The 25,051-nt window shown below is 53.5% G+C and overlaps 12 protein-coding genes across 12 annotated transcripts; 6 read left to right on the top strand and 6 right to left on the bottom strand.

The window, feature by feature from the left end:
- Window positions 1-491: 491 nt before the first annotated feature.
- On the top strand, window positions 492-2,096 carry N7498_002140 (dihydroorotate dehydrogenase 2; the record flags this gene model as incomplete). The annotated part of the gene is made up of 2 exons (XM_058449202.1): window positions 492-965; window positions 1,020-2,096. The coding sequence occupies 2 exons, from the start codon at window positions 492-494 to the stop codon at window positions 2,094-2,096; spliced, it is 1,551 nt and encodes a 516-aa protein (XP_058311546.1).
- A 735-nt stretch (window positions 2,097-2,831) lies between these two features.
- Window positions 2,832-3,683, bottom strand: N7498_002139 (triose-phosphate isomerase; the record flags this gene model as incomplete). Its single annotated transcript, XM_058449201.1, has 1 exon — window positions 2,832-3,683. The coding sequence occupies one exon, from the start codon at window positions 3,681-3,683 to the stop codon at window positions 2,832-2,834; it is 852 nt and encodes a 283-aa protein (XP_058311545.1).
- A 1,655-nt stretch (window positions 3,684-5,338) lies between these two features.
- Window positions 5,339-5,827, top strand: N7498_002138 (RpiB/LacA/LacB family sugar-phosphate isomerase; the record flags this gene model as incomplete). The annotated part of the gene is made up of 1 exon (XM_058449200.1): window positions 5,339-5,827. The coding sequence occupies one exon, from the start codon at window positions 5,339-5,341 to the stop codon at window positions 5,825-5,827; it is 489 nt and encodes a 162-aa protein (XP_058311544.1).
- Window positions 5,828-6,426: 599 nt separating this feature from the next.
- On the top strand, window positions 6,427-7,443 carry N7498_002137 (putative U-box domain protein; the record flags this gene model as incomplete). Its single annotated transcript, XM_058449199.1, has 3 exons — window positions 6,427-6,509; window positions 6,578-7,115; window positions 7,171-7,443. The coding sequence occupies 3 exons, from the start codon at window positions 6,427-6,429 to the stop codon at window positions 7,402-7,404; spliced, it is 855 nt and encodes a 284-aa protein (XP_058311543.1). The 3' UTR covers window positions 7,405-7,443.
- Window positions 7,444-7,781: 338 nt separating this feature from the next.
- N7498_002136 (uncharacterized protein) lies at window positions 7,782-8,340 on the top strand (the record flags this gene model as incomplete). Its single annotated transcript, XM_058449198.1, has 2 exons — window positions 7,782-8,105; window positions 8,193-8,340. 2 exons carry the CDS (start codon window positions 7,782-7,784, stop codon window positions 8,310-8,312), a joined length of 444 nt encoding a protein of 147 aa, XP_058311542.1. The 3' UTR covers window positions 8,313-8,340.
- Window positions 8,341-8,552: 212 nt separating this feature from the next.
- N7498_002135 (tyrosyl-DNA phosphodiesterase 1) lies at window positions 8,553-10,465 on the bottom strand (the record flags this gene model as incomplete). The annotated part of the gene is made up of 3 exons (XM_058449197.1): window positions 8,553-9,717; window positions 9,773-9,885; window positions 9,980-10,465. 3 exons carry the CDS (start codon window positions 10,463-10,465, stop codon window positions 8,553-8,555), a joined length of 1,764 nt encoding a protein of 587 aa, XP_058311541.1.
- Window positions 10,466-10,866: 401 nt separating this feature from the next.
- alg10 (dolichyl-P-Glc:Glc(2)Man(9)GlcNAc(2)-PP-dolichol alpha-1,2- glucosyltransferase) lies at window positions 10,867-12,841 on the bottom strand (the record flags this gene model as incomplete). The annotated part of the gene is made up of 3 exons (XM_058449196.1): window positions 10,867-11,831; window positions 11,896-12,033; window positions 12,085-12,841. The coding sequence occupies 3 exons, from the start codon at window positions 12,839-12,841 to the stop codon at window positions 10,867-10,869; spliced, it is 1,860 nt and encodes a 619-aa protein (XP_058311540.1).
- Window positions 12,842-13,074: 233 nt separating this feature from the next.
- psf2 (DNA replication protein PSF2) lies at window positions 13,075-14,011 on the top strand (the record flags this gene model as incomplete). The annotated part of the gene is made up of 3 exons (XM_058449195.1): window positions 13,075-13,188; window positions 13,240-13,832; window positions 13,897-14,011. 3 exons carry the CDS (start codon window positions 13,075-13,077, stop codon window positions 14,009-14,011), a joined length of 822 nt encoding a protein of 273 aa, XP_058311539.1.
- Window positions 14,012-14,332: 321 nt separating this feature from the next.
- Window positions 14,333-15,021, bottom strand: N7498_002132 (CUE domain-containing protein; the record flags this gene model as incomplete). The annotated part of the gene is made up of 2 exons (XM_058449194.1): window positions 14,333-14,629; window positions 14,743-15,021. The coding sequence occupies 2 exons, from the start codon at window positions 15,019-15,021 to the stop codon at window positions 14,333-14,335; spliced, it is 576 nt and encodes a 191-aa protein (XP_058311538.1).
- An 856-nt stretch (window positions 15,022-15,877) lies between these two features.
- N7498_002131 (condensin subunit SMC2) lies at window positions 15,878-19,604 on the bottom strand (the record flags this gene model as incomplete). Its single annotated transcript, XM_058449193.1, has 4 exons — window positions 15,878-16,816; window positions 16,869-19,401; window positions 19,478-19,518; window positions 19,578-19,604. 4 exons carry the CDS (start codon window positions 19,602-19,604, stop codon window positions 15,878-15,880), a joined length of 3,540 nt encoding a protein of 1,179 aa, XP_058311537.1.
- A 750-nt stretch (window positions 19,605-20,354) lies between these two features.
- Window positions 20,355-21,396, top strand: gtmA (gliotoxin thiomethyltransferase; the record flags this gene model as incomplete). The annotated part of the gene is made up of 4 exons (XM_058449192.1): window positions 20,355-20,748; window positions 20,802-20,840; window positions 20,898-20,954; window positions 21,005-21,396. 4 exons carry the CDS (start codon window positions 20,355-20,357, stop codon window positions 21,394-21,396), a joined length of 882 nt encoding a protein of 293 aa, XP_058311536.1.
- Window positions 21,397-22,338: 942 nt separating this feature from the next.
- N7498_002129 (NOT2/NOT3/NOT5 family protein) lies at window positions 22,339-24,813 on the bottom strand. The gene is made up of 7 exons (XM_058449191.1): window positions 24,699-24,813; window positions 24,287-24,394; window positions 24,064-24,205; window positions 23,548-23,963; window positions 23,103-23,487; window positions 22,686-23,040; window positions 22,339-22,632 (listed from the first exon to the last, which is right to left on the bottom strand). The coding sequence occupies exons 1-7, from the start codon at window positions 24,709-24,711 to the stop codon at window positions 22,540-22,542; spliced, it is 1,512 nt and encodes a 503-aa protein (XP_058311535.1). The 5' UTR covers window positions 24,712-24,813; the 3' UTR covers window positions 22,339-22,539.
- Window positions 24,814-25,051: the final 238 nt, after the last annotated feature.

The following is a 25,051-nucleotide window of genomic DNA, read 5'->3' as shown; positions in this document are numbered from 1 at the left end:
CGAGATGTAATTGGATCATCAGTTGAACAGGGAAGCGTGCTGATTTTATTCAGAGGGCCCAGCTTGTAAGGTTCCTTACCAGACCTATGCCTCGAGAAGTATCAACAACCATCTTAACCATCTTATCAACAGCTGGTTGAAGTTCTGGAGTATGTATCAAGTCAATTGTGGTATAGGCCAATCAGGGCAACGCAGCCCCGCTCACCGCCCGCGTCTGCAAAAGATCCCGATTCCGCCCTGCGATGCTTCGATCTGCAAGGGCGCTGCGCTGCGGAATCTCGGAGCAATTGCAGTTACCTGAGTAAGTCGCTCCTCATTCTCAAATTATCTCGTGGACGCAAAGCAGCTCGTGGTCAATTCAACCGGACTCAAAGCTCAAGCAGCAACAAACACTGGGATTGGGAATCTAAGGAACTAACATCAACCAGGTCCAAACCGGCGCGCACTCGCCGAGACTGTCCAATTAAGCTTACGCGCATTGTACAGCCCAAATGACATCCCGTTCTGCGACAATCGCCTGGAGGAACAGCCTCCGGGCTCGCGCCCTCCCCGCCTCCCGTTGGACTCAACGACCTTCGGCCTTTCTGTCACGGGCCGAGCGGTGCCCCAGCACTGCACGATATGCTTCGGACTCGGCCCCTGCAAAGGCAGCTGAGGCTGTGAAGGAGGCTCCCAAGGAACTTCCTAAAGAAGTCAAGGAGATCCCCAAGCGAGCTGGTCGTGGATCGCGGAAGGGTCTTTACGGCACTTCGTTGGCGTTTGTGCTGTTGGTGGGATACATCTATGGTACTGATACCCGGGCTAGCATTCACCGGTATGGCCTGGTGCCTCTTATTCGCATGATCTATCCTGATGCGGAGGATGCGCACCACTTTGGTGTGGACAATTTGAAGACCCTCTATCGGTATGGTCTTCACCCTCGCGAACGCGGTAACCCGGACGGAGATGGCGTTCTGTCCACCGAGGTATGTTGTGCCATTCGATCCTGTTTAGACCCACGCTGATACAATCATTCTTAGGTCTTCGGCTACACCATCTCCAACCCCATCGGCATCTCCGCCGGTCTGGATAAACATGCCGACATCCCCGACCCGCTGTTCGAAATCGGACCTGCCATTGTCGAGGTCGGCGGCACTACTCCCCTGCCACAGGACGGTAACCCCAAGCCGCGAGTGTTCCGTCTACCCTCGCAGCACGCCATGATCAACCGCTACGGCCTCAACTCCAAGGGTGCCGACCACATGGCCGATGTACTGAAACAGCGTGTGGTTGACTTTGCCTACGCTGCTGGCTTCGGCGAGCACGAGCAGGCCGCACAGCGCGTTCTGGACGGCGAGGCCAACGTGCCCCCGGGAAGTCTGGTTCCCGGCAAGCTGCTCGCAGTGCAGGTGGCCAAGAACAAGCTCACACCCGACGGAGACATCGACGCCATCAAGCGCGACTACGTCTACTGTGTTGACCGTGTCGCGCGGTACGCCGACATTCTCGTCGTGAACGTGTCGAGCCCCAACACCCCGGGCCTGCGCGACCTCCAAGCCGCAGCTCCGCTAACCGCAATCCTGACTGCCGTCGTGGGCTCCGCCCAGAACGTCGACCGCAAGACCAAGCCAAAAGTGATGGTGAAGGTCAGCCCGGATGAAGATTCAGACGAGCAGATCTCAGGCATCTGCGAAGCCGTGTGGAACTCCGGTGTCGACGGTGTCATCGTCGGCAACACCACCAACCGCCGGCCCGACCCTCTCCCCCAGGGCTTTGTTCTCCCTCCCAACGAGCAGCAGACTCTCAAGGAGACAGGCGGTTACTCTGGCCCGCAGCTCTTTGACCGCTCCGTCGCTCTAGTCGCCCGCTACCGCGCCATGCTCGACCAAGGTCCCCCGTCCAAGGCCGACGCACCCACCGATGCCAACCAGAACCCCGCCGATTCCCCGCGCAAGGTGATCTTCGCCTCGGGAGGTATCACCACCGGCCAGCAGGCGCGCCAGGTGCTGGATGCCGGAGCCTCGGTTGCAATGATGTACACCGGCATCGTGTACGGCGGTATTGGAACCGTGACGCGGGTGAAGCAGGAGCTGCGCGAGGAGCTCCAGAAGAAATGAAGCGGTGTACGCGAAGGATAAAAAAACGGATAGATTACTATTATTGTACATAGCATGGAACAGGGATTCTGCATTAAATTTCGTATTATCAGTAATAATCGCTTCAGTGATCGCCAGTCGAGTTTCTCCGTCTAGCACGCTTGTCCGAAAAGTGCGGGATGCAGCGACGCAATAAAGCCACTTCCTGCCTGGTCGGGCAGTGCCGCGGGGGCCGTCAGTCAGGACGAGCTCGGGATACTCGATCAGTGAAAAAAAAATAGCAATTGAGTCCCACAGCGCCCACTTGAGGGGCACATAGAGCATAGGGTCCAGTTTGGATCCATCTGAAATCCATAGGCCAAGGGGAAAGTGCCGAATAAAAAGCCCCGAGTAGAACGCAGATCGAAAAGCTTTAGAAACAACGATTTTTGATCAGCGCGTGACAGGGACGTGGGGGTGCACGCAGCTCCAAAGAACCCACCAGTTCTCCATTTTTGTGTGCGCCACGGACAGCTAGAGACTCCATCGGCCCCGGGATCCCCAGTTTAGGTTTCCCGTGAAGCCGGGGCGTCCCCTGCTTGGCTTGCGTGGGCCACATTTAAGTGCACTGTCTAGGCCCATTGTGGGCTTCTATGCCTTTTGGGTATAACGGTGACCGTATAGTGTAAAACACGAAACCACAATACACAGGTGTTCGACAGTGACATAGTTAATCGTTGGCATTAGGATGATGGATGATGGTTATGGGCTGGTCATTCAGGCGACACCCAGTGTCTCCTCCACCTCGCGGACGACCTTGCGCACGCCTTCGATCTCGTGTGCGAATCGGCCCAGGAACATTCCATCGACGGCTTTGCCCAGTCCGCCGGCGCCCCAGAGCCCGGGTCCTGCGCTGCCACCGTAGAGAACCCGCGCCGTGCCAGGACGAGCGCCAATGACGCCGCGGATGCCCTCCACGACTGCGGCGACGTGATCGACGCCCGCGGGCTTGGGCTTACCGATTGCCCACACGGGCTCGTAGGCGAAGATCACGGGTGCCTCCGCGGGGATGGCATTCAGCACGGCTTGCACGAGGACTGCGCATTCGGAAACCGCCTGGCCGACAGCCAGCGAGGCCACGGCTCCAGGGGCGGTGACCTCTCCGACGCAGACGAGGGGTACCATACCTTGGGCACTCGTAGCAGCGGCCTTGCGCGCGGTCTGCTCATCGGTCTCGCCGAAGATTGCACGGCGCTCGGCATGGCCCAGCTCGACGATTGAGCAGCCGAGGGACTTGATCGCAGCCGGCGACACCTCGCCAGTATAGGCACCGTACTCTTCCCACATGCAGTCCTGGGCGCCGAGGAAGAACGGGGGCGGCGACGTGGGGATACCGGAGGCAGCGAGCTTGCTCTCGTACTCCCTGATGATGTCGGCACATGGCCATATGGTCAGGAAGTCCGGGATCAAGGCCAGCAGGAGCTTCTCGCGATTTTGTGGCCGGACGATCTCGTTTGCGGGGTCGAGCAGCGCGCGGACGTAGCTGAGGGTGCGCTCCGGTGTGAAGTACATCTTCAGCGAGATGAGAAGCAGCTTCTCCGGAAGCACCGGGTAGGTAGTGGGCGCCATGGCAGGAGTTGTGAGTTGTGAGTTGAGTGTCGAGCGTCGAATGATGTGTTTTGGACCGAGTTCAAAGGGTTTGGGTTTCCCCGGACAAACAGGATCGACTACGTCGGTGTCTAATTATTCCGTTTCATATGCAATCCAGATCTGCCCGAGGGGAAATAAACAATTGGCCTCCGTGAGGGGTGAGATATTTTTTTTTGTCTCTAGGCTGGTCTGGGCACCTGCGCCAGCGCCATCCCGCGCACGCATTAGCGGCCGCCATGGCTGCACCAAGGGGACGTTCCCTACTTACTCCGGAGGGGATCGAGCACGGACTGGGCGTGAAAGATCGGATATGATGTCACCAGGCGTTGTGGATGTAAACCCCGCGGCTCAAGATTGCAACAGGGGGCGACAGGGGGATGATGTACATGTATGAAAGGGGTAAAGCCTAAAGGCAGAAACCCGGTTCGCAATGCTGATAGGTAGCGTTGACGGTCAGTGCCAGGTTTCTCTCAGGCACCAAATACCAGAAGCGGGAAACCGTGGCAAGCCAGGCTAAAACCGGTTGAGCGGAAGGTAAATGAGACTATTCCCGAGGATCTGGGCTCTCTTAGGTCTGTCACCTTGTATTGGCGTGTCCGCATGTGGCTCTGCTCTACTCCGGGATCTTCTACACCCCGGTGCTACGGCACCCGTGCTATCCCCGGCATACACACGCAACCATCGGCGACCCCAGACCAGAGTTCGGAGTCCAGAGTTCAGAATCCGGAGTAGGTTCATACTTGCGGGATGGCTCTCTTGCGGGCGGCCTGTGGACCAACGGCATCATCGACGGTGGAGTCACGGTGGGGCAATTACCATCGCCGATGGCCTCCAATGGATACTATCAATCGACTGCCCCTCATGCGTTAGCTCTATGCGAATGGGCTGAGTTCCAAGGCCCAAGAGTGGACTGGCGCTTGAAGATGGGCCGGATAGCACTGTAGTTCATTACTGCAAAACACTAGGTGTCCACAGCTTATCAGGTTTGTGGCTTTCATCGGAACGATGACAGAATGGTCGGCATCGACCCTGGAAAGAGGTCAATCAGCATCCTGGGTCCCGGACCGGTATGGTCCTATTCCGATGTGCTCGAGACAAACCCCTCATCCGGCCGTTGCAGTCTCGCACGGGCGTTTTCATTCCGGGATTAAGTCAGCTAGCGCCGAGGGGGTGAGACCAGGCAGGTCTGCCGAAGATGAGACACGGAGCACAGATCACATCTAATTGACAGGTTGTCGCCGCCACCTTTGTGCCCATGGCATGGACGGGCTTCAGTCTCTCGTATAGAGAGGTACATAAGGACCGCGTACCGGATGTGTACCACGGCGTACGGCATTGACGAGCCACCCGACTTGCATCCACTCACCACACACCGATCCGGCCCATGACGCCATAGGCGGGGCAGTGCGTCTGAACGAATACGTGGTGTACCAGAGGTCATGAACTGGAGTGGAGGACTGCGTTCAACCGTCTCCACCTCTGGGGTATGGTTCTGGCATGACCCTCGGAATGCTATCCAGCGCGAGGGTATAAGAAGCCCCTCGGCCGCACTCCGGTTGTGCTAGTTACAACACTCTCATTACAATTCTTTATACATATACATATACCGAACAATTTTTGTTTATACCTTCAAAATGTCCGCCGACCTGAAGCCCCTCCGTATCGTCATGGCCTGCGATGAGGCCGGTGTTCCTTACAGGGACGCCATCAAGACCCTTCTGGAGAAGAACCCTCTGGTCGAGTCCATCACTGATGTCGGTGTCAACACGGCCTCCGACAAGACTGCCTACCCCCACCCTGCCGTCGAGGGTGCCAAGCTCATCAAGGAGGGCAAGGCGGATCGCGGTCTCTTCATCTGCGGCACCGGTCTCGGCGTTGCCATCGCCGCCAACAAGGTGCCCGGCATCCGCGCCGTCACTGCCCACGACCCCTTCTCCGTCGAGCGCTCCATTCTGAGCAACGACGCCCAGGTCCTCTGCATGGGCCAGCGTGTCATTGGTGTCGAGCTGGCCAAGAAGCTCGCCGTTGACTGGCTCAACTACCGCTTCGACCCCAAGAGTGCCTCTGCCGCCAAGGTCCAGGCCATCTCTGACTACGAGGCCAAGTTCGCCGGCTCTTCGTAAATGGTGGATCGTGTTATATGGGGATACTGATATGAGGATCCCGAATACTATGGTGGATCGCCTATCACCAACCTCTTGAATATACTGGCCTGTGCCTGGGTGCAAGGCACTGTCCCGTCTGTTATTTATTCAAAGCGCATCATGATACCACGAATTGAATGTTGAGTCCTGCGGAGGTTGGGATTCGAATTTAAAAGCTCTTATCTTTCGCCCCTGTACATTTTACAATACAAAATTGCAGTCTGCACATGTATCGTTTAGATTTGGCTGTCGAACCATGCTTGAACTATTACTGCCTTCTTTGAGCCTCGATCGTAGCCCTGCTGAGTCATCGTTCTTCTGCGGGGATCGATGCACTTCTGCCATGTTGACTTTCCACTCAACTCTCCGTAAAGAGCAATTGAAAGAGATAACCTCATCTGTATATAACCTACATCCGAGTTCAATTCATCATCCTCAACTTTTAACTTCATGCACTCTATTCGAGAAACCCATCGTTCCTGATCCTCGCTGCAGTGGGCCGCCCCACCTGGGGAACTGATTGATCAGCGACTCCAAAGCCCACCACACCTTTCCCTCACACACCCACTCGATCAAAGATGGCGCAGGAGCTAAAAGCAAAGGGCAACGAGCTCTACAAAGCGGGCGACTACAGCGGCGCCGAAGACTACTTCTCACAAGCGTACGGCAACCACTCCACCGCGCAACCTGAACGCGCCAATTGATACCACACATACTCACCTCCGACAGAATCCAGAAGAACCCAACCGACCCGACCTTTTTCACAAACCGCGCAATCACCCGCATCAAGCTCTCGAAATGGGCCGAAGTCGAACACGACGCCCGCGCCGCAATTGACCTCTACGGCCTGAAGAACCCCACATCCCTCAAAAGTTGCTGGTACCTCGCGCAGGCACTACTGGGTCTGCATCGCCCGCAGGAAGCTTACGATGTCGCCATCGACGCATACCAGGCTAGTTTAGTCGCCAAGAGTCCCCAGACCGAGAATCTTTCCAAGACCGTGCTGCGCGCGAAGCAGCAGCTATGGGAGGCGCGGGAGACGGCGCGATTGCGGGAGATGGATGAGACGCTCAAGAGTGTCGAGGTGCTTCTTGAGACGGAGCTGGAGCGGTCGTTGGTGGAGTTGCGGGGGCAGTTGGAGCGCGGGGAGGTTGGGCAGATTGGGTTTGTGGAGGATGAGAAGGCGCTTAGGGCGGATATGGAGAAAAAGGTTCGTGATCTGAGGGAGATGTTTCGCATTGCGTCCAAAGGCGAGGTGGCCGAGCGAGTAAGTTTTGTCTCTCTTTCCTCCGTTTCCAAAGTCATGTGTTGACATTGTGCAGGTTGTGCCGGACTGGTTGATTGACGGCATTACATTCGAGGTCATGCACGATCCGGTCGTTACGCCGGCCGGTAACAGCTTTGATCGCATTGGTATCGTCAAGTACGTTGAGAAATCGGGTGTCGATCCGCTCACTCGTGTCTCTATGACGGTCAATGATTTGCGGCCTAACTATGCGCTCAAGGCGGCTTGTGAGGAGTTCCTGGATAAGAACGGGTGGGCTGTGGATTGGTGATACTGGGCGGTTGCCTCCAGGTTTATTTCTTGTACATTCTTTTTTTCTCCATGGTGCATTGCGAGTGATATGCAGCGTCGGCTTGCATCGGCGTCGCGTTCGGGCAGTCCCCTTGTATCAATAACTGCATACCTAGAATACAGTTGCATAGCGGTTATTCCAATCTTATTCAATGTCTCACCCCAACCTTGGAAACCGCTTTGATTACCCACGTAAACCTTACCCCAACCCTTGGAATTAAGGTTGACCCATGCAAAACGTACAACAAACTGGCGAGTTGCACTGTCAGCAACCCCACCATCCGAGCCCCTCCTCAACAAACCCACTCCAAGCTCCTCCCCAGCTCTCTTTCTTCCCCTCATCACACATCACACACAATGTCCGACATCACCGACTTCATCACCGCCCTCGAGGCCGCCCAGAGCAAAGCCAAGTTCACCCCCGAGGTGCAGGAAGCCGCCGTTGGCATTGATGCCGCTACCCTGAAGGCTGCCGTCGAGGCTGCCCTCGCCATGGGCGAGTCGGATAAGCTCTCCGACGACGCTCAGATCGCCGCTCTCAAGAAGGGTCTCGACTTCGCTGGCAAGCTGGTCATGATGCTCAAGACTGCTCCTGGTCCCTTCGAGAAGAAGGATCTCTGGGTTTACTTCAAGATCGGCAACAATGTTGTGCCCGACAAGCCCGGCATGTTTGACATGGTGGTATGTTTACTTTTTACTCGAGTCTTGTCCTTGATATGGGTTGTGAAGTGTTCGGATTGCTAATATAGTCTCTTTCCCATTCTACAGAAGAAGCAGCTCTACGGCGAGTGGGACAAGGTCAAGCACTACAGCGACCAGAAGGCTCAGGCTATCTACATCCAGAAGGTCAACGAATTCATTGGCAAGTACGGTCTTCGTGACGAGTAATGTGCCGGACGGTGATATTGGCGAAGGGGCATATATGGTCGGGCCTGGAATGAGGGCCGACTGGAGGAATAGAATGATGGAATATCTTATGGAATTGCTATGAATTCAGAAACCAAGCGATGCGTCACGAATGACTGGTACGCTCAGCGTCCTGTACATAACATAAACGGAGGTAAATGCGTCAGTGTGCCGCTGGGTAGTGCCCGTAAAACAAGTTTAGAGAAAGCCTATAGAAGCAGCTCAACCGTCAACAGACCAAGATAGCCCTTGCCAGTCGGGAACATCATGGGAGGCTGTTGCGCACCATGGCTCATCCGAGGCGCTGTATGGTGTAAGCGGGAGATCGTAGGGCATCCGGAATCCAACCACCGTAGAAGCTTCCTTCGCCAGGGTGCCTGAAGGCGAGCTGGGTTGATCTCGCTTGAAACAGGGTACCATCAGTTCGGATGAAGATCCCGACGTAGAGTTCCCAGAGGCAGAACCGTCCACGAACAGCTCTGGCCATACAACCACGCCGATCTCCCAGCTGGAGATTTTCACTTCTCCATTCGCATTGGTGGCTGCGCCCCAGGCCTGTGTGGACAGGTTTGCCGACGTTACCATCGCCCAGTCGATGGTCTCCATTGTATTCGCATCCGAGTAGCGGATATAGGTCTTGATATGAGGTGCGGCCCGACGGCGTCCAGCGTCGCGCTTGGGAGGTTGAAATTCGGACAAATCCATGAAATTAGTGTTGGAGGGACTGTCACCTGCCCAGTGGCAGAGATGCGGACGCATGTACTGTAGCTGTTTGAGCTGCGGTGCGCTTTGGATCTTCATGTGGATGGATCCTCCGGAACTGTAGCCATCCAGGGAGCGGCGGATCTCGTCTGGGGTTGGAAAGATTATGGAATACTTGGGTTGGGGGTTCGTCGATGCTGGTGCGAGTGATTTGAAAAAGACATCCTTTAGCCATTTGTCTGTCTGACCGAGGGAGGCCACTGAAGAAATCTGAGCAACGATATGAGGTATCGGCTCATGAGTCTTTCCATCCCTGGGTTGCTTTCTGATAGGTATACGGCTCATGAGGTCTCTCAAAGAAGGCCAGCCCCACAGAGTGGCCTTTTCCGAGTCGAGATAACTGACATTCTGCTTGGAGGGAACACTTGCGACAAGTGCAGCACGGATAGCGCCGAAATCAAATCGATTGAGCTCCTGAACCAGGGGGCCGGTTTTCTTAAGCCCATATGCTTTCAAGTATGAGAGCAGGTCTCTTTTGAAGCGTGCACCGCTACCGATATTCGAGGATGTTTGTGATGAAGCGCGGGATCCAGGTGGACTCAGAGGAAGTAATGGTGATCGCCATACGGCCTGCGTCATGTTCGTCCAGTCTTGCTGGATCATATTAGCCGTATGGATCACAATCCTGGTGAGGTCAGTAATCAGGCCAGAACAAGACATGTGAAAATCAAAAAACGCACTGAGCTAAATCATCGTGTCGTAGAAGAATCATCATCTTCGAGTGATGTGTACCAAACCGTTCAGGCATGTATGCGATAATAGGCTCAACATTGGGGTATCGAGAGCACGCTTCCTAACGTCATGTCAACTCCCATTCTTAAACAAATCTCAGGTGAACGGATTTGAGAGACGAGATGGAGGCGAGACATCGCCCTCGGAGAACTTACTTCCACCCGAATCCGATTCGCAGCCTCTCTCTCCCAGGACCCATGCATCACTTTGACTTGCACCAAGCTCCGAACATCTTCGTCAAACTGAGACATTACAAAGTCCACATCGAATAGATAATTGAAGTTCCAACACTCGCGGATCATGGGATCCCCAAGGATATCGCGCAATCTAACCGCGTCGACATTGTAACCTTTACTGGCGGGGAAGTCTTTGATGTGAGTAAGCTGGATAGGTGATGGGATGAATTGAGGTGGCGGAGTACTGCTGGCCTCTGCCAGTTCAGGTTCTTGGGTCAAGACTTCATCGTTTTTAAGCTCCGGACAGGCATCACTGGGTGTCAAGAGCGGTCGAGAGCGCGATCGTGGCGGCGGGGTGATTGCCCTATGTAGAGAAGCCAACGGCATCGAGGACGTACTATGGAGGCCCGCATCACCTTTGTTTGAGTCTGGAGACAGCCTTGCCCGTTTGGATGGGCGCTCCATCACCAGGGGTCGGAATCCACCAGCTCGCAGGCCAGGATGCCTGAGCGAAGTGAAATTTCGCGTGAGTGTGGATGGCTCGCGGGGAAAATTTGATGAACTGAGAGTGACCCGGCGGTGAATATGAGATACGCAATTCTGTATTTGAACAAATCGTAGAAGCATTCGGGGTTGTTGATACTCGGTGTGGACCTCGGCCTGGGGATGGATGAGATGAGGTGATTGGTGAGGTGTACGGCGAAGTATGGCCGCCGCCCGCTGATCTGCCGACTTGCACTTTATAATGTTTTCATCATTGAGAGAGACTGGTGAAAAACGAGACTTTTGTCTAAGCGATAAAATACAGGTATTGAACTAATGTACATGCACATCTCTAAAATAGAGACACGCCAGTGACGCAACTATCACCACATGAACCGTTGAATCTTGCCTGGCTCCTGCGGCCACTCGAAGCCCTTGTACAGGAAGACATATCCCGTAATCGCGATAATAGCAACAAACCACGCAGTCTCAAGGAACTTGGGGGCATTAGTAGCTAGGTCTGCACGTACTCTCTCGCTCTCATCAGCGGGACGCTGCTGACGGAGCGCTACGGGAGTCGGCGACGGCGGCAGGTGCAGACGCCACATCACCCAGGGGATAATAAAGTAGCGGGGCTCGACAAGTGGGGCCGTGACAAGGGACAATGCAGTGGCAGCAATCCAGACAAGTACGAAGCTGACACGCGGCGCCTCTTTCTGCTGTGCTTTCCGCTGCATGATAGTCTCCCTCATCCGGGCAAATGCTTCCGGTGAAATCGGCTTCGGTCGCGGCGGCTGCGGTTGCGGCTGCGACTGCTTGCCCTTCTTGGGTGCGGACTTGGCCTTGGCCCGGAGTTGCTTTCTGGTTTCCTTCGGCTCTTCCTTGGGAGTAGGCTCGGGGGCAGGAGACGCCGGCTTTGCGGGAGGGACTTGAAGGAGTTGAGGCGGAGTCTGGACGGTGGAAAATCCAAAGGCAGAAATCACTGCCCATCCACAAAGGAAGTAGACGACGACCGCGGCGTACTTGATGGCGGGATGAACTCCAAGCAGGAGACGGAAGACATAGAAGACATAGTGTCGGTTATCCGCCAAAGTGAAGGGATGCACGATCGTGTTGAAATGAACGATGGAAAGCATGATTGGCAGAACGACCAGGGAGGCCAGGATACCCGGGAACTTCTTCCGTTTCTCAGGGAAACCATAATTCAAATACTTGGGCAGAATGGACTGAGGCAGGAGAACATTGAGCACGGGAATGATCAGGATCGGCCAGGAGAAGAAAACGAAGTAGGGCCAGATGTAGAGCATCTGAGCGAGGTGTAATCCGGCAGTATGGAACTCTTTGTGTCCTGGTCCAAGAAACGTGTCAGTTTGAGAACCCTGAGATGCCAATGGCGTGCAGAGGGAGCTTACCCAGGACGACACCGTTGTTCCAGAGAACAAATGCACCAAAGGCCCCAAGGATGATGATATGGGGAAGGATAGATCCAACAATCGAGAGGGGGTTCTTAAGACTCGAGACGGCGAAGGAGATGGCGGTCTTGAAATAATCTGCATCAAATTAGCATTGTATTGGCCAGCGCATCTCGAAAAACCACATACCTGAGAGGAAAGCGTCTGAGACCAACGGATCATACACCTCGCCCTGCAGGCCACGCTTGACAATCGAAGACACTTCAGATGGTTCACAGGCCTTAGAGGAAGTGCGAATCTGCCGAACCACTTGCAGCCCTCCCAGGAAAACAGCGACCCAGAAGATATTTGTCTGCCGGCAAACCAGCGCCGCCAGTCCAAAAACCAGGAAACCCAGAGTGTGGAGCACACGGTATCCTTTTCGAGATGTTCGCTTACGATCCCAGTTATATGCCTCGACAACAGCCAACAACGCCAGGATATCCGTATAGTATAGCCCCGAGAAGAAAAACAGCGGCGGAAACATGCAGATGTTCAACACGGTATGGCTGAGCCAGGCACCCAATTGCCGACTATTCCGCACATTATGCACAGTATCCGATAGCGTCTGAAGCCTCCACGGAAGGAAAAAGGCAGTTGTCGCGACATTGGTCGTGCGCAGAGCTTCGGTGTCTAGCTTCGTCGGAGAACCACGGAGAGCGAGTAGGACGGCGCAAAGGAGATATGACCACAGGTAAAGACCCGGCGGAGTGGTAAGTTTCGGATCCCAGTGTGTCCATTGATGAGCCCAGTACGCCTGAGCTTGAGGGACATGGAAGACCTCGTCAAGATACGGCTCGCGGACTTCGGAGCTGACCTTTGCCCTCCATACGGGAATCAAGACCAAGACGAATGGGACGGCATAGCGCGCCGCACGGCTGAGGTTCGATTCAGGACCTGAACTCATTTTGTCCCGAGGAGAACGAACTGCACTGTTCAAGAAAGACGGAGGAAGACGACAGGTGGGTAAGCTTCGGTGCAAACACACCAAACACCACATTTGGCAATCGTCGAGGCGCGATCCGCGCGTCGAGACTCCGCATATTCAAAAACGCGCCGGACATGGGGCTCTGACGACATTTTCGAGACGAATTGGCTACTTCGTGATTTCTGATTTTCTCTCGCTGCCGTGACGTGCCAATGGCCTTTCCTCTCCCGCGGGGCATCACGCCCACGGAGATCGCCTTTCTCGCGGAGATGGAGACGGTGACCGTGGTGCCTCGCCAGCGCCTCGAGGGCCTGGAACTACTCGGGGTAAGTATTCTCGCATGATTCGTGTGTTGAGCTCACGAATTGACTTCCCAGGGCCCTCTTGAACCTCTCGTCCCGCCACGACGCGCATCCTTGCCCCTCTGGCTTGCACTGCTCCTCAAACGCCAGCGCCGTGCCAATATCATGCCCCCGCCATGGCTGCACCCAGAAGCGCTAAGCCTCCTTCTCGAAATCGAGTCCCAGCACCAGGACTATAAGAATGCATTCTCGCCACCCCCCCGGCTGCCTGGTCAGCCCAGTGTCCGGGACTATCAAGATGGAGTCATGCCAACTGCCCGGCCGCAGTATACGAGGGACGGTCAAAAGTACTATCCGGCGCCGCCATTCCTTCCTCAGAATGTTGCGCAGACTACATTTTCTCCCACAGAAGTACCTCCATTACCTTTCCACTGGGTCGAAGTCGGGAATATGTTGCTTGACGCGGCGAGTGATGATCTGGTAGATCCGGACCAGGTCAGACGGCTACTGAAGGATCTTCGTGAAGTGCGCATGGCGAAGATGAGATCCGGTGTAGATGTCATGGACGCTGCGGCAATGGGTGGAGGAGGTGTGGCTCTTACCGGTGTCGGCGCGATGGAGATCGGTGAAGAGCGTGGATTCTTGACTGGCGTGGTCGATGGTCTACGGTATGTATTTGACTGGATTCTATACTTCCAGATCTAGTGAGGATCGCGTGCTGAAAATTTATAGGAAAATCGGCGCGTCGAAAGAACAAGCCCGACGAGAACAAATGGCAGAGCAGAGAGCAAATGGTGGATACGATGGCACTCAGGATGAAGAGGAGGAAGACTACATGGAATTCTAGGCGTATGGGGTTTCTCATTTGGGTATGACTTTTTTTTTTGGAGTTAAGGTGCATATGTGACGCAGACCGATGCCCCCAAACGACGTTCATGTATATAGACTTATATACCCGGTTTTTTCATTCATGACAGCGGTGATAACCAAAGGCTATTCCAATTTACCTAACACCATACAACATGCTAGCGCTCTATACAAAACGACGGGGAACAACACGGGACAGGAGTAGGAGAGTATGTCCCGCAATAGGCAACCAGTCCTGGGTATTGCCGTTCATCAACAAGCCGTAGACAGAAGTTCAGATTATTTAACACGGGTATTCGATTCATTTGGCTTTGCCCTGCTCCTTCTGCATCATCTTCCTCCGCGCGGCGAGGATCATCTCGTCTCGACGCTTCTGAAGAAGCCGTTGCCGTTCTTCTTTATTCTGGGCCCAGGAGCTCTTGGACGGTGTCGCCGAAGCAGCCTCTGCACTCTCGCTTGTGAGCTTTGCGCTCAGCCCGTACCGTGATATCAAGTCCTGTCCATCCGCCTTTGACGTCGATGCAGCAACAGAGGTAGACTGCCGGGCCGGGCCGTTCGCAGAGGGCATAGCGACCTGGGGTTGGAAGGATGGAGGTGGCTACAATATTTCGTCAGTCAGTCAATATTCAAAGCGAAGGATTTCCCAGTCTAGGAAGGAAGCCCGGGCGATGTGGCGCTGATGAGAGCATCGGCATCCACCGCAACACGTACCGTTTCCAGTCCCCGCCCAGCCAATATCCTCTCTGTCGTCGCCGCGACACTTCCTCCATTGCGCTGCAGATCCCACATGATCTCGCGAGTGCTCAGCTGAGGGAACATCTGCGAGATCTGGTCCACCTGGGCCGGGTCAACGGCATTCCCACGTCCGCGGGGCCGGCCACCAGCAGAGGGACTGTCGTCGCGGTTAAAGAACCATCGGAGCACAAAGAAGGATACCACGGCCAGTGTGAGGAGGGAGGGTATATTCAACGAAGGCTCGTCGTCATGCATCGTGCTTTGGCGCGAGATTCGGATTCGGATGGGGTTGGGTCGGGTAGAGTCAGGATGCCAAAGGTCGGATTGCGGAAGCGGGACAATTCCGGGTTGGGTAGGAGGTCGTGTGGGAAGTAGGAATGTCGCGATGCCACGAAGTCGAGTCTGGGAGAAGTGCGTGTCCGAGTCGGCTTCACGAGTTCAGAGAGGCGCGAGGTGTGGCGTGGGAGTTTCGGGTCGGAGTTCTCTGCACGTGCCGAGATGCCGTTGGACACCAATAACGGAGAGCTCGATCTGATGGTGAGATATGACCGAGAAAGATGCTTTTGAATATCCGATATGAGTTGAATGTATTTCTCTCCGATCCTCGGAGGTCGCCCCTCATGGGCAGGACTGACCGCTTGTCGAAAGCCACGGTCGGTTTTCCCATGTATACTCCGAGACATTCATTATTCAGGCAGGTGCCTCTAAGATATATCTATAATCTCTATTTCTGTGCGAAACATCCAATCCGGAGAAAAATAATGAGTGCAGACAGGTCCGGGTGGAAAATATTGCTTAGGTTGTTAATGTTATCGTTTAACAGGAAGCAGCGTAGTTTGTAAACCCCAGTACTCATGCACAGGCAGAGAAAATGATTTACATGAATGAGCTAATACTCCCGAAACCCCAAAATTGAGACTGCGCAGACCCAGAAGCCATAATGCATAGATCATGAACCGATATCCCTTCCCAAAACCGGAGCAAGCCGGACTCTAAACCCATAAACACCCGCTGCCACGCTATGGAGCCATAATGCACAGGATCGGACGACACCAATAAAACCAAAGACAAAGACGAACGGAATATTACCAGCCGACATCACTCATAATACTCATTTCATGTCGGCGGGGGTCAGTGCCTGGACAATACTGGTACCCTCGCTGAACCGTGTGCGGAAGATACGGTTCGCGTTCTGGAACATGCCGTCCTTCAGAGACACGACGATGAACTGGGATCCCTTGAAGCGGGTCTTGATCAAGCGACCGATGTTCTGAGTGTGGGACAGATCAAGTGCGGCGTCAACTTCGTCGAGGATGTACATCGGTGCGGGCTTGAATTGCAACAGGGCCATGATCAGGGACAAAGCGATCAGGGACCGCTGTCCACCACTCAGTTCTGTCAAACTCTGCTTCCACACCTTGCCCAGAGATACCTTGACCTCCAGACCGTCCGTGATATCCTTGCCCTCCGGGGGATCGAGCTTGGCAAAGCTGCCCGGCAGAAGTTCGGCGAAGATTTGTCCAAAGTCGCCGTTGACCTTGACCCAGGTCTTGTAGAGTGCCTCCTTCTTGTACTCGTTGAGGTTGATGATGGTCTCCTCGATCTTGTGCTTGTCGCGAGTGACCGTCTTCATCATATTCTTCAGGGCAGCCTCCTTCTTCTCGACACTATCGATCATGTTCATGACCTTGGGGTTGATCTTCTTCTTCATACCCTGAGACCGTTCCGTCAGATTGCGCAGCGTCGACTTGCATTCGGCGATGTTCTGGTTCTGGAAGTGATAGGGTGTGTTTGCACGGCCGAAATGCTCCTTTTCATCTGCAATCCACTCATGCTCTTGCTCCATGTGGGAAACAGCCTGAGCGGCGGCGTGCTGGTCTTTCTGCAGCTTCTCAAGTTGGTGGCCCAACTTTTGCATCTCCAAGCCTTCCTCGGTGATCTGCGAGGACTTGGATTTCATAGCTTCCTCGAGTTCCCGCAATTCTTCGTCGAAGCCTGTAAGCTTGGCCCGCTCGTCTTCCAGCTGAGCTTGCGCAATGTCGTGGGTATCCTGTGAAAATTAGTGTCGAAGCTCGTTGGTATTATCTCGGTGCAGAATCTACCTTGAGTCGCGCTTGCTCTCGCTTGAGGGAATCAATTTCCTCCTCTTGCGCCTTCAGCGTATTGATCGACTCGGCCAGCTGTTCCTCGGCTGCCGAAAGGTCGCTTCCAACTTGTTCAGAGTCGAGGCGAGAGGACTGCAATTCCTTCTGTAGCTCCTTCACCGAAGCCGAGTTCTTGCTGAGGCTCTTCTTGAGCGTATCGAGCGAGGTTTGCAGCTCCGCCAATTTGCTGTCTTTGTTATTGCTGAATTCGCTCATGTCCTTCTCGATCCGCTTGATGTCCTTGGATGCTTCGGTTTGGCGAATCTTGGCGTCGGAAATGTCTTTCTTGAGCTGCTCAATGTTTGCTTTCATCTCCTCAACAGCTTGAATGATCGATGACGAAGAGTTGCTGTTAATTTGCTCCTCGGTGAGCTTGATCTCGTGGGTCTTGAGATCCAGCTCTTGCTTAATTGAACGAACAGCATCAAGCTTCTTCTTCTCCTTTTTCATGTTGTCTTCCAATGTAGCAAGCTGGCGTTCTTTGCTTCGGAGCTCCTTGGTAAGCTCGTTGAGCTTCCCCAGAGTAACAAGCACTCCGCTGGAATTAGGTGAACTTCCACCGGAGAGCGTCCCGGAGGGATCGTAGACATCACCGTCAAGGGTGACACTCTTCATCCGGACGGAAGGGTCGAACGTCACCTTCTTGGCCGTATCGGCATCGTTGGCGATAAGCGTGTTACCAAAGACATAGTTCATCGCCGCAAGGACCTCCTCATCGTAGCCGATCAGAGACAATGCCAGATCAACCTTTCCAGGAGCAAGTTTCTGGGCAGCTCCGATTTTCTCTGCAGAGGCCTTGAAGGCGGAGATCTTGTTCAGAGGAATGATAGTTACGCGCTTGCGCAGCTTGCCGTTTTGCAGCAGCTGGGTACCGATTTCAGCGCTTTCAACCACCACGTTGTACAGGCGGCCACCTGCGCAGATCTCTAGAGCGGTGGCGGATTGCACCTGGTCCTTGTTCAAGGTAAACAGCTGGGCGACCAAACCCTTGACCTTTGAACGATCAAAGTTCGGGTGGGGATCTGTGTAGTTGAAATCGATGTTCGCTGCCTTTCTCCTCAAGGCATCGGCTCTTTGGCGAAGGTCACGAATATCGCGCTGCAGTCCGGACTGCTCTTGGTATATTTGCTCTTCTTTACCAGGCTCAAAGCCAAGCCGGGTGAGCTCCGCATCCAACTTCTGGGCTTGAGATTTCATGCCTTCCAAGTCCTTCAGCAGGCCCGAGTTCTGCTCCTTGGCCTTCTTGGCGCGCGGCTCTTCCTCCTTAATCCGCTTCTCAAAGTTGCTGATCTTAAGCTTCGCTTGCTCTTGTTCCGTGGCGGCGTTGCTGGCACGGTTTCTTGCGTCTTGGAGTTGTCCTTGATATCCGCTCTCTTGTCCTTCCTTCGAGGCCACACCCGTCTGCAAGGTCTGGAGCAACTCTTCCTTCTGTTCAACTTCGACATTTTGCGCGTCAAGTTCGGATTTAGCAGAATCGTATTGGGCTTGCAATTTGTCGTAGATCTTTCTCTTCTCCTTCAACGCTTTCTCAAGATCGCTAACGGTCTTTTGAATGGCCTTGCCCTTCTCCTTCTCTTCTTCCATACTGGAATTCTTCAGATCGAAGACGGTTGTCAAACGAACCAGCTCGTGTGAGTGGTTCTTGACTTCATCCTCGAGACCTTGGAACTTGCCGCCCTTGCGCAGCTCCTTGTCGCGCGCGGCCCGGACTGACTTCACATCTTCTTCCAAGTGTGCGATTTCGCTCTTCAGCCTAGTGGCATTGTCTTCCAGCGCCTGAACCTTGGCCCTCTTGTTATCGCACTCGTCGCCTGCAACGCGTAATCGCTCCCCACCGCGCAGGTAGTCATGTGCGACAACCAGACGAGTCAAGCGTTCGAGGTCGTTTTGTGTCTGTTGGAAATCGAGGAATGCGCGCTTCTCGGATCGGAGCTTCTCGAGCTTGGGCTCAATCTCTTCCTTCAGAAGCTCTTCTATCTCGCGCAGCTTCAAGTCTTTCTTGCTCATTGTCTTGTTTGCCTTTTCCCTGCGGTCCTCAAACATTCGTGTACCGGCCGCTTCTTCGATCATGGACAGGATTTCGACCGCCTTCATGTTCAGGACTTTCGTAATGCGACCCTGCATAATGAGGAAGTTGGGGTTGTTGATGTTGAGCTGGACACTCTGAAAGAGGTTCTGCACAGTCTGTTGTTGCGCACGGTGTCCATTGATCAGGTACTTGCTGGTACCGCCCAGAACAATCTGTCGGGTTACAGAGATATTGGCGTATTCTTCGAATCCGATCGGCGATTTCGGCGTGTCGCGATTGTCGAAAACGATGGTGACGCTAGCCTTGGTTACACCAGCTTGGCCGCGCTTGTAGATCAGGTCTTGAAGGTTTTGCGCGCGGACGGTAGACATGTTCGTAATACCGAGAACGAAACAGATGGCATCGAGGATGTTGGATTTACCGGAACCGTTCAGGCCGGTGACTGCGTTGAAAGATTCGTCCCTAAACCATGCAATCAGCATCACTTCACCATTGTCGCATCCTTGCCAGCCTCGCATGCGACAGAGGGTCTGCGCACCATCCTGAGATCACCGTACGCACGGCGTACGATTTGAAGCCCTGAAACACAAAGAGGTCAGCGCATCGAGTAGGTCTAATTGGTCGTGCATGCAACTCACGTCTATCACAATCTCGGTGATCCGCATGGTTGGCAACGCGGGCTCGTCGGAGGTGGAATCGGCGGACGAGAGGGGTCGTGTTTGTGATGATGTTTATGATTGACCCTAATGGGATAGCGTGATATCACGTGCCTTAGACAGGTCGGTCTGTCGGGGCAATGTAATTCCGGATTTCCTCTTTGGGGTTGTACAAGTTCAATACGTCTACTCATAATTACCAGCAGAGTCCTTTTGAGGTGAGTAACACTGGGTATGTACTCGCGGAAGAACTGAAGATAAAAGTTTACTTGTGCTTACCAGTCGATCCTAGGCGCCCAAGGTACTGACTGCACCTGACCATATTAAGTCATCTCGGGGACTTTCGAAAAACTCTCCGTCGCGTTCAACTGTGCAGTGTTGGATCCAATGAAACACATGCCACTCCTTTATACCCGCCTTAACCTTCTCATACTAATTCTGAGAATGGCAGCTGATTTGTACCTGTTGTGGCACTCTCACAAGAAGGCCGCCAATGATCTCCCTAGAACAGTTAGGCGTTCCATGCTCTCGGACACAATGTCGGAAACTTTCTATAGTAGAACAATCAGTCGATTGAAATTCAAGCGTAGGCTGCCAGCCGAAACGTATAAAAGCATCTCCAGGGACACATGTAGAGCATTTCTATCTTCATAATTTACACATTTCATGATTCAAAGCATATCTCGGTCTCTTCGAACTTCCACCTCACTTCAACGTCCAACGAAGACCTCCACCAGATCATCGAAACTTGTCTCTACCATGACTTCCAAGAAAGATTTGGATTGCATCTTTAACGAGGACAAGTTCGTCAGAAACTACAAAACCGGCGAAAAGGTTACCGGACAGTTTGCGCAGTCACTGATCGAGCAGAGCGGCCTGGTCAAGGATGCCAATGCCAACCCAGAGAAGCCCCTCGTAGTGCTTGACAACGCTTGCGGCGCTGGGGTTGTCTCGAGTCTTCTCCATCAGCAGCTAAATGAAAAAGTCAAGGAAAACTGGCGTTTGACTTGCGGCGATATTTCCGAGGCAATGCTGGAGTACACCCGGGGCCGACTTCAGCGTGAGGGTTGGCAGAATGCCGAAGTCAAGGTCGTGGATGCACAGGAAACTGGTCTACCCAGCGCTCACTACACGCATGCCATCACTGCGTTTGGTAAGCTTCTATCCCCACAGATACTTGGGACTCGATTTCTGACTCCCTACTAGCTTACATGGCTCTTCCTAAATCTCTGGAAGCTCTTGATGGTAAGTGGAGCATTTGATTCATGATACCATCATGTTATTGACTTGAACTTGTACAAGAATCTTTTCGTATTCTCCAGCCTGGAGGTACCATTGCTCTCTCTACCTGGATTGAGCGTAAGTCTCCAAGTTCCCCGCTTGGCCACACCGAACTAACATCCGTCCAGTTGGCTGGATCCCCGTCGTGCACAAGGCCCTTGAAACTATACCCGGGAACCTGCCCTTCCCCACAACTCAAGAGTTCCTCTCTATCTTGAGTCATGGCGAATGGCACTCAGTGCCCTGGATTAAATCGCAACTTCAGCAGCGGGGCTTCGAGAATATCATCGTGAAGGCCGACACTAAGGCTATCTCGCTAGTCATTCCAGAATTCGTGGAAATGGTCATGCTAATGTTCCCCATAGGTGCCAAATCCTTTTGGACACCCAAGCAGCGCGAGGATAGTGAGGACAAGATTCGTCCGGCGTTGGTGAAATACTTGGAGGACCGCTACGGGAAGGATGGAGATGTGCCTATTGAATGGACGGCTATTCTTTCTACTGCTCGTAAGCCGAACTAGGAGCACTTTGTCTGTGTTGAGGTTTCTGATACCTGTTCATTGAGAATTTCAAATGACTAAGAATTGATGGTTAATCTATAGTTCTGTACATTGATGAAGTTTAGTGCAAGCTAGTTCACAAGCGTGTTATTAAATCACTGGTCTTTGGGCTTTTAATAAACCATTAGAACATAAGTAGCAACTTGCTCTATAGATTCCATCTCCCGTTCGTCCTTGTTCTAGTGTGCCGAACCCTGGTCATCTGGTTCCAGGCCGCCAATCCACATAGCAAAGGCGGCGCTGAGTGAGTGAATAGTGCCACAGATGACTCTAATTTTTGGCCAAAAAAAAGTGATAAGCCTCATCCATCTAGTTATAGAGGACTAAGGACCAAATGGGAAGAGATTCGAACCCATGGCCCCAAATGGAGATCGGGGATCGGAACCCCTCTTGGAGAGGGGGGCCCGTTGGATTTCAGGGTGGATTCTAAACCTGTCGTCTTAGACCACTCGACCGTCTTGCCGATAGTGTTGAGAGTACTTAGTTATGGAGTTTGAGTCCGTCAGGATAGAACCCGTTTTAGTAGGTCAGATAAAGTAGAGGAAGGTGAATAGCCCTAGGTGTTGTTCTCTTGCCCATTGGATATGGCCAGTGCCCGGCAGTAAGAAGCCCGCAGTCAAGAAATGGTGAAGAAAGTATACCGATACTAGGTTGTATAAGACATCTAGCTTCGCTTATCACATGTTGTTTGGCTATGTTTTGGATGTTTCGTTTCCTTTGAAAAGATTGAGAATGTTTCAAATAGGCTGTTTTGTTCAGAATTAGGGCCAAATTCCATGATCCTGAAGACAAGCACTTGTTATCTGCCCATCATTATCTCTTTGTTAAAGTTGCAGGTCAATTATAAAGCCGATGAGGTCTAGGAGACGAAATAATAAGATGCTGGAAATGCAAGGTCATAAAGGCCATTTGATTGTAAGATCATATCTTGGTTCCCCACATAACCCATTCAGATTCTCCGATAAATCAACGCGCCCAGATCCCGAACTGCACTGTACTATCGGCCACCCTCGGAACAAGTTACAGAAACCATGAAGCCAAACGCCATTGCTGATTACCTAAATCAGTTCCGCCACGCCTCAACTCGGCTTCATAGGTATCAACTCATGAAGCGTGTGTCGGACCAGCTGAACGGCACATGCTTCGGTTGGGGTCGAGCCGGTTGTCCAAATCCTCATATCGCAGAATAAACTCACGCTGTCGCAGCCAGTCAGCACGTTATTTCTTTGTCAGTTGTGTGATTCACATACCCTAATCTTCTTCCAGCTGGCCGGGTCCCAGAGAAGATAGACCCCACGCTCACTCACGCCGCGCTCAACATCGACCGGGCCCGGATATGTCTCATCGCGGGTCAACCAGCAGCGCTCTAGCTTGTGGTACCGCCATTTGCGACCCATCAATTCCTCCGCGACCAGCTCTTGCATGATGTCTCGGGGCATGCTGTAGAAGATGTAGAAGAGCGTCTCGTCGCTGAATCCGGGGATTCGAGACTGAAGGGGCTGAATGTTGGCGACATTGTAGCAAGACGGCAAGGAGAAGTCCTGTTCCAAAGGTACGGCGGACATGGAAGATACAAATGGCGAGGCAAACGAGGTGTGCAGAGGCCTACGGCGTGATAATGTTAGCAGGAATTGCATAAGACGGGGCGACCGAAAATGAGGGCGTACTCGGGCTGATTCAAGTCCAAACCAAGGGTCATCAAGTCTTGTCCAACAGCGAGACCAGCCACGTCGGGACTCTCGCTGTGAATCATGCGCAGGAGGCCGGCCAGTCCGAACCGATCTAGCTCGTTCATCTGCGCGAGAGGCGGCTGCTCCGCACTTTGGGCGCCGCCCGCAACGTCTTGTCCCTCAGTAGCCTGCTGCTGCCTTTGCTGCAATTGTTGTTGCGGATCGCTGAAGTTGCGTTGACCCGACATAAGGGTGTTGTTCAAGTCCTGCGGTGTCGGTGAGTGCGGGGCCTGGAACAGGATCGCCGATCTACCTACTTCTTTCTCCTGCCCCAACACACCATTAGGTCCCTGGTTAACAGGCGAACGCGATGTCCCGATACCTGGATACCGTGTTAGCCACTCATTCCGGCTTTCGGTCCCTTTCCCCGTAACTGTCTTACTAGAATTGTAGCTTCCAAAACCCGCATTCTGCATCAGAGAGGTCCGGCGGTCCTGGCCTAGCTCGGCGGCAACATTGCGACCCAAAGGAGGGAACTCGTCGATGTTGCCTGTCTGAGGCTGACTGCCCGCCCCTAGCTGACTACTGATACCCTGTCCACCATTCCTGAAATCGTCTAGTCGATTGGCGAATTGAGCCCCGGAGGGAAACATATCGTCATGAGGAGGTTGAGACTGTTGCTGTGCAGGGTGCGACTGGGTTTGAGAGGCTCGAGATGGGGTTTGCGACGGAGGAGGAGGCTGTTGTCTCTGAACGGGTGTGTGCTGTGCAGCTCGTTGGCTTGCGTTGGCCCACACAAGCTGCCCCGGGTTCTGAGACTGTGATTGCTGCGGCGCGCCTGAGAGGCTAGGGAATTCACTAAAACAAACGTCGCTGTTAGCTCTCGAGATGTCAATTCGAACTCGGCCAACTCCGAGAAAGATGGATCAATTGATCCCATCAATGTCGAGTCACGTACGACATGTCTAACGGCGTTGCCGGCTGGGAGCCCCCAAGACTTTGCGCAAAGCTGCCCATAGTCCCGATGGTACGTTGCTGGTTGGTTTGTAGAGTGGAGGCTCCGCTAACGGGGAGATTGAAGTTCCAATTCGCTGCGCCACCTGCAGTCATAGGCCCGAGTATTAGCCTCCAATCCGTATCTTTGAATCATGAACCTCAATCGGCTGGTGAAGTGTTCGTACCCAATTTTCCGTTTGGCAATCGTGCAGAGGCCAATGTGGCATTTCGCGCCTGTGCTTGCTGCGGCGCGGGGAATCCGGACATGCCTCGTAGCGGCTGCGGGCCTGGTCCTAACACACGAGCACAAGGAGTCAGTATGATCTTCACTTTCTCATATCAGAGCGCCCATGCCTTGGGCCAACGCAAGAATGTGTCGGTAGATCCTCGCAAAAATGTCTCGGTCGCAAATGAGGGAACTATCTGCACCACGGATGCCATTGGAGCACGAAGCCCCTTCGACCTCGAATTCGGGGCAATATATATCCGTCTTTCGAGGCCAATCTTGCAGCAGAGACACGACTCGGATCTAACGCATTCTCTTGTGGCCGGAGACAGGCCGGGCAAGGGCACGGCAGGGTGAAGAAAATGACGAACCTGGCCTATTCATATTGGGAGGGTCAAGAATCAGTTCAGTAAGAATAACTCAGAGACACTCCGAGGTCGGTCGAGCACAAAGATCAATCAAGTATCAGCCCGAGTAAGAATCCGTGAAGAGATAGCAGTCCACAAAGGTCCTCTCGACCGTACTTGATGCGGCACTGCTCCGCCTGAAGGTGGAGTGACTCGATTGGGCGAATAGGCGCGCGGATGCTAGTGGGTGCGCAAGCTCACTTTAAGTTGTGGTCGACAAAGTGACCATGTAGAATGAAAGAAGTAATAAGAACCTTCCAACAAAAAGGCCGAACTATCCAAGAGTCTAGCCAAAAAAGCGCCTTATCTTTCCTCCA

The sequence above is a fragment of the Penicillium cinerascens genome, assembly GCF_028974065.1.
Source record: "Penicillium cinerascens strain IBT 15544 chromosome Unknown contig_1_segment0_segment0, whole genome shotgun sequence".
NCBI lineage: Eukaryota > Fungi > Ascomycota > Eurotiomycetes > Eurotiales > Aspergillaceae > Penicillium > Penicillium cinerascens.
This window is presented reverse-complemented; position numbering and strand designations above follow the sequence as displayed.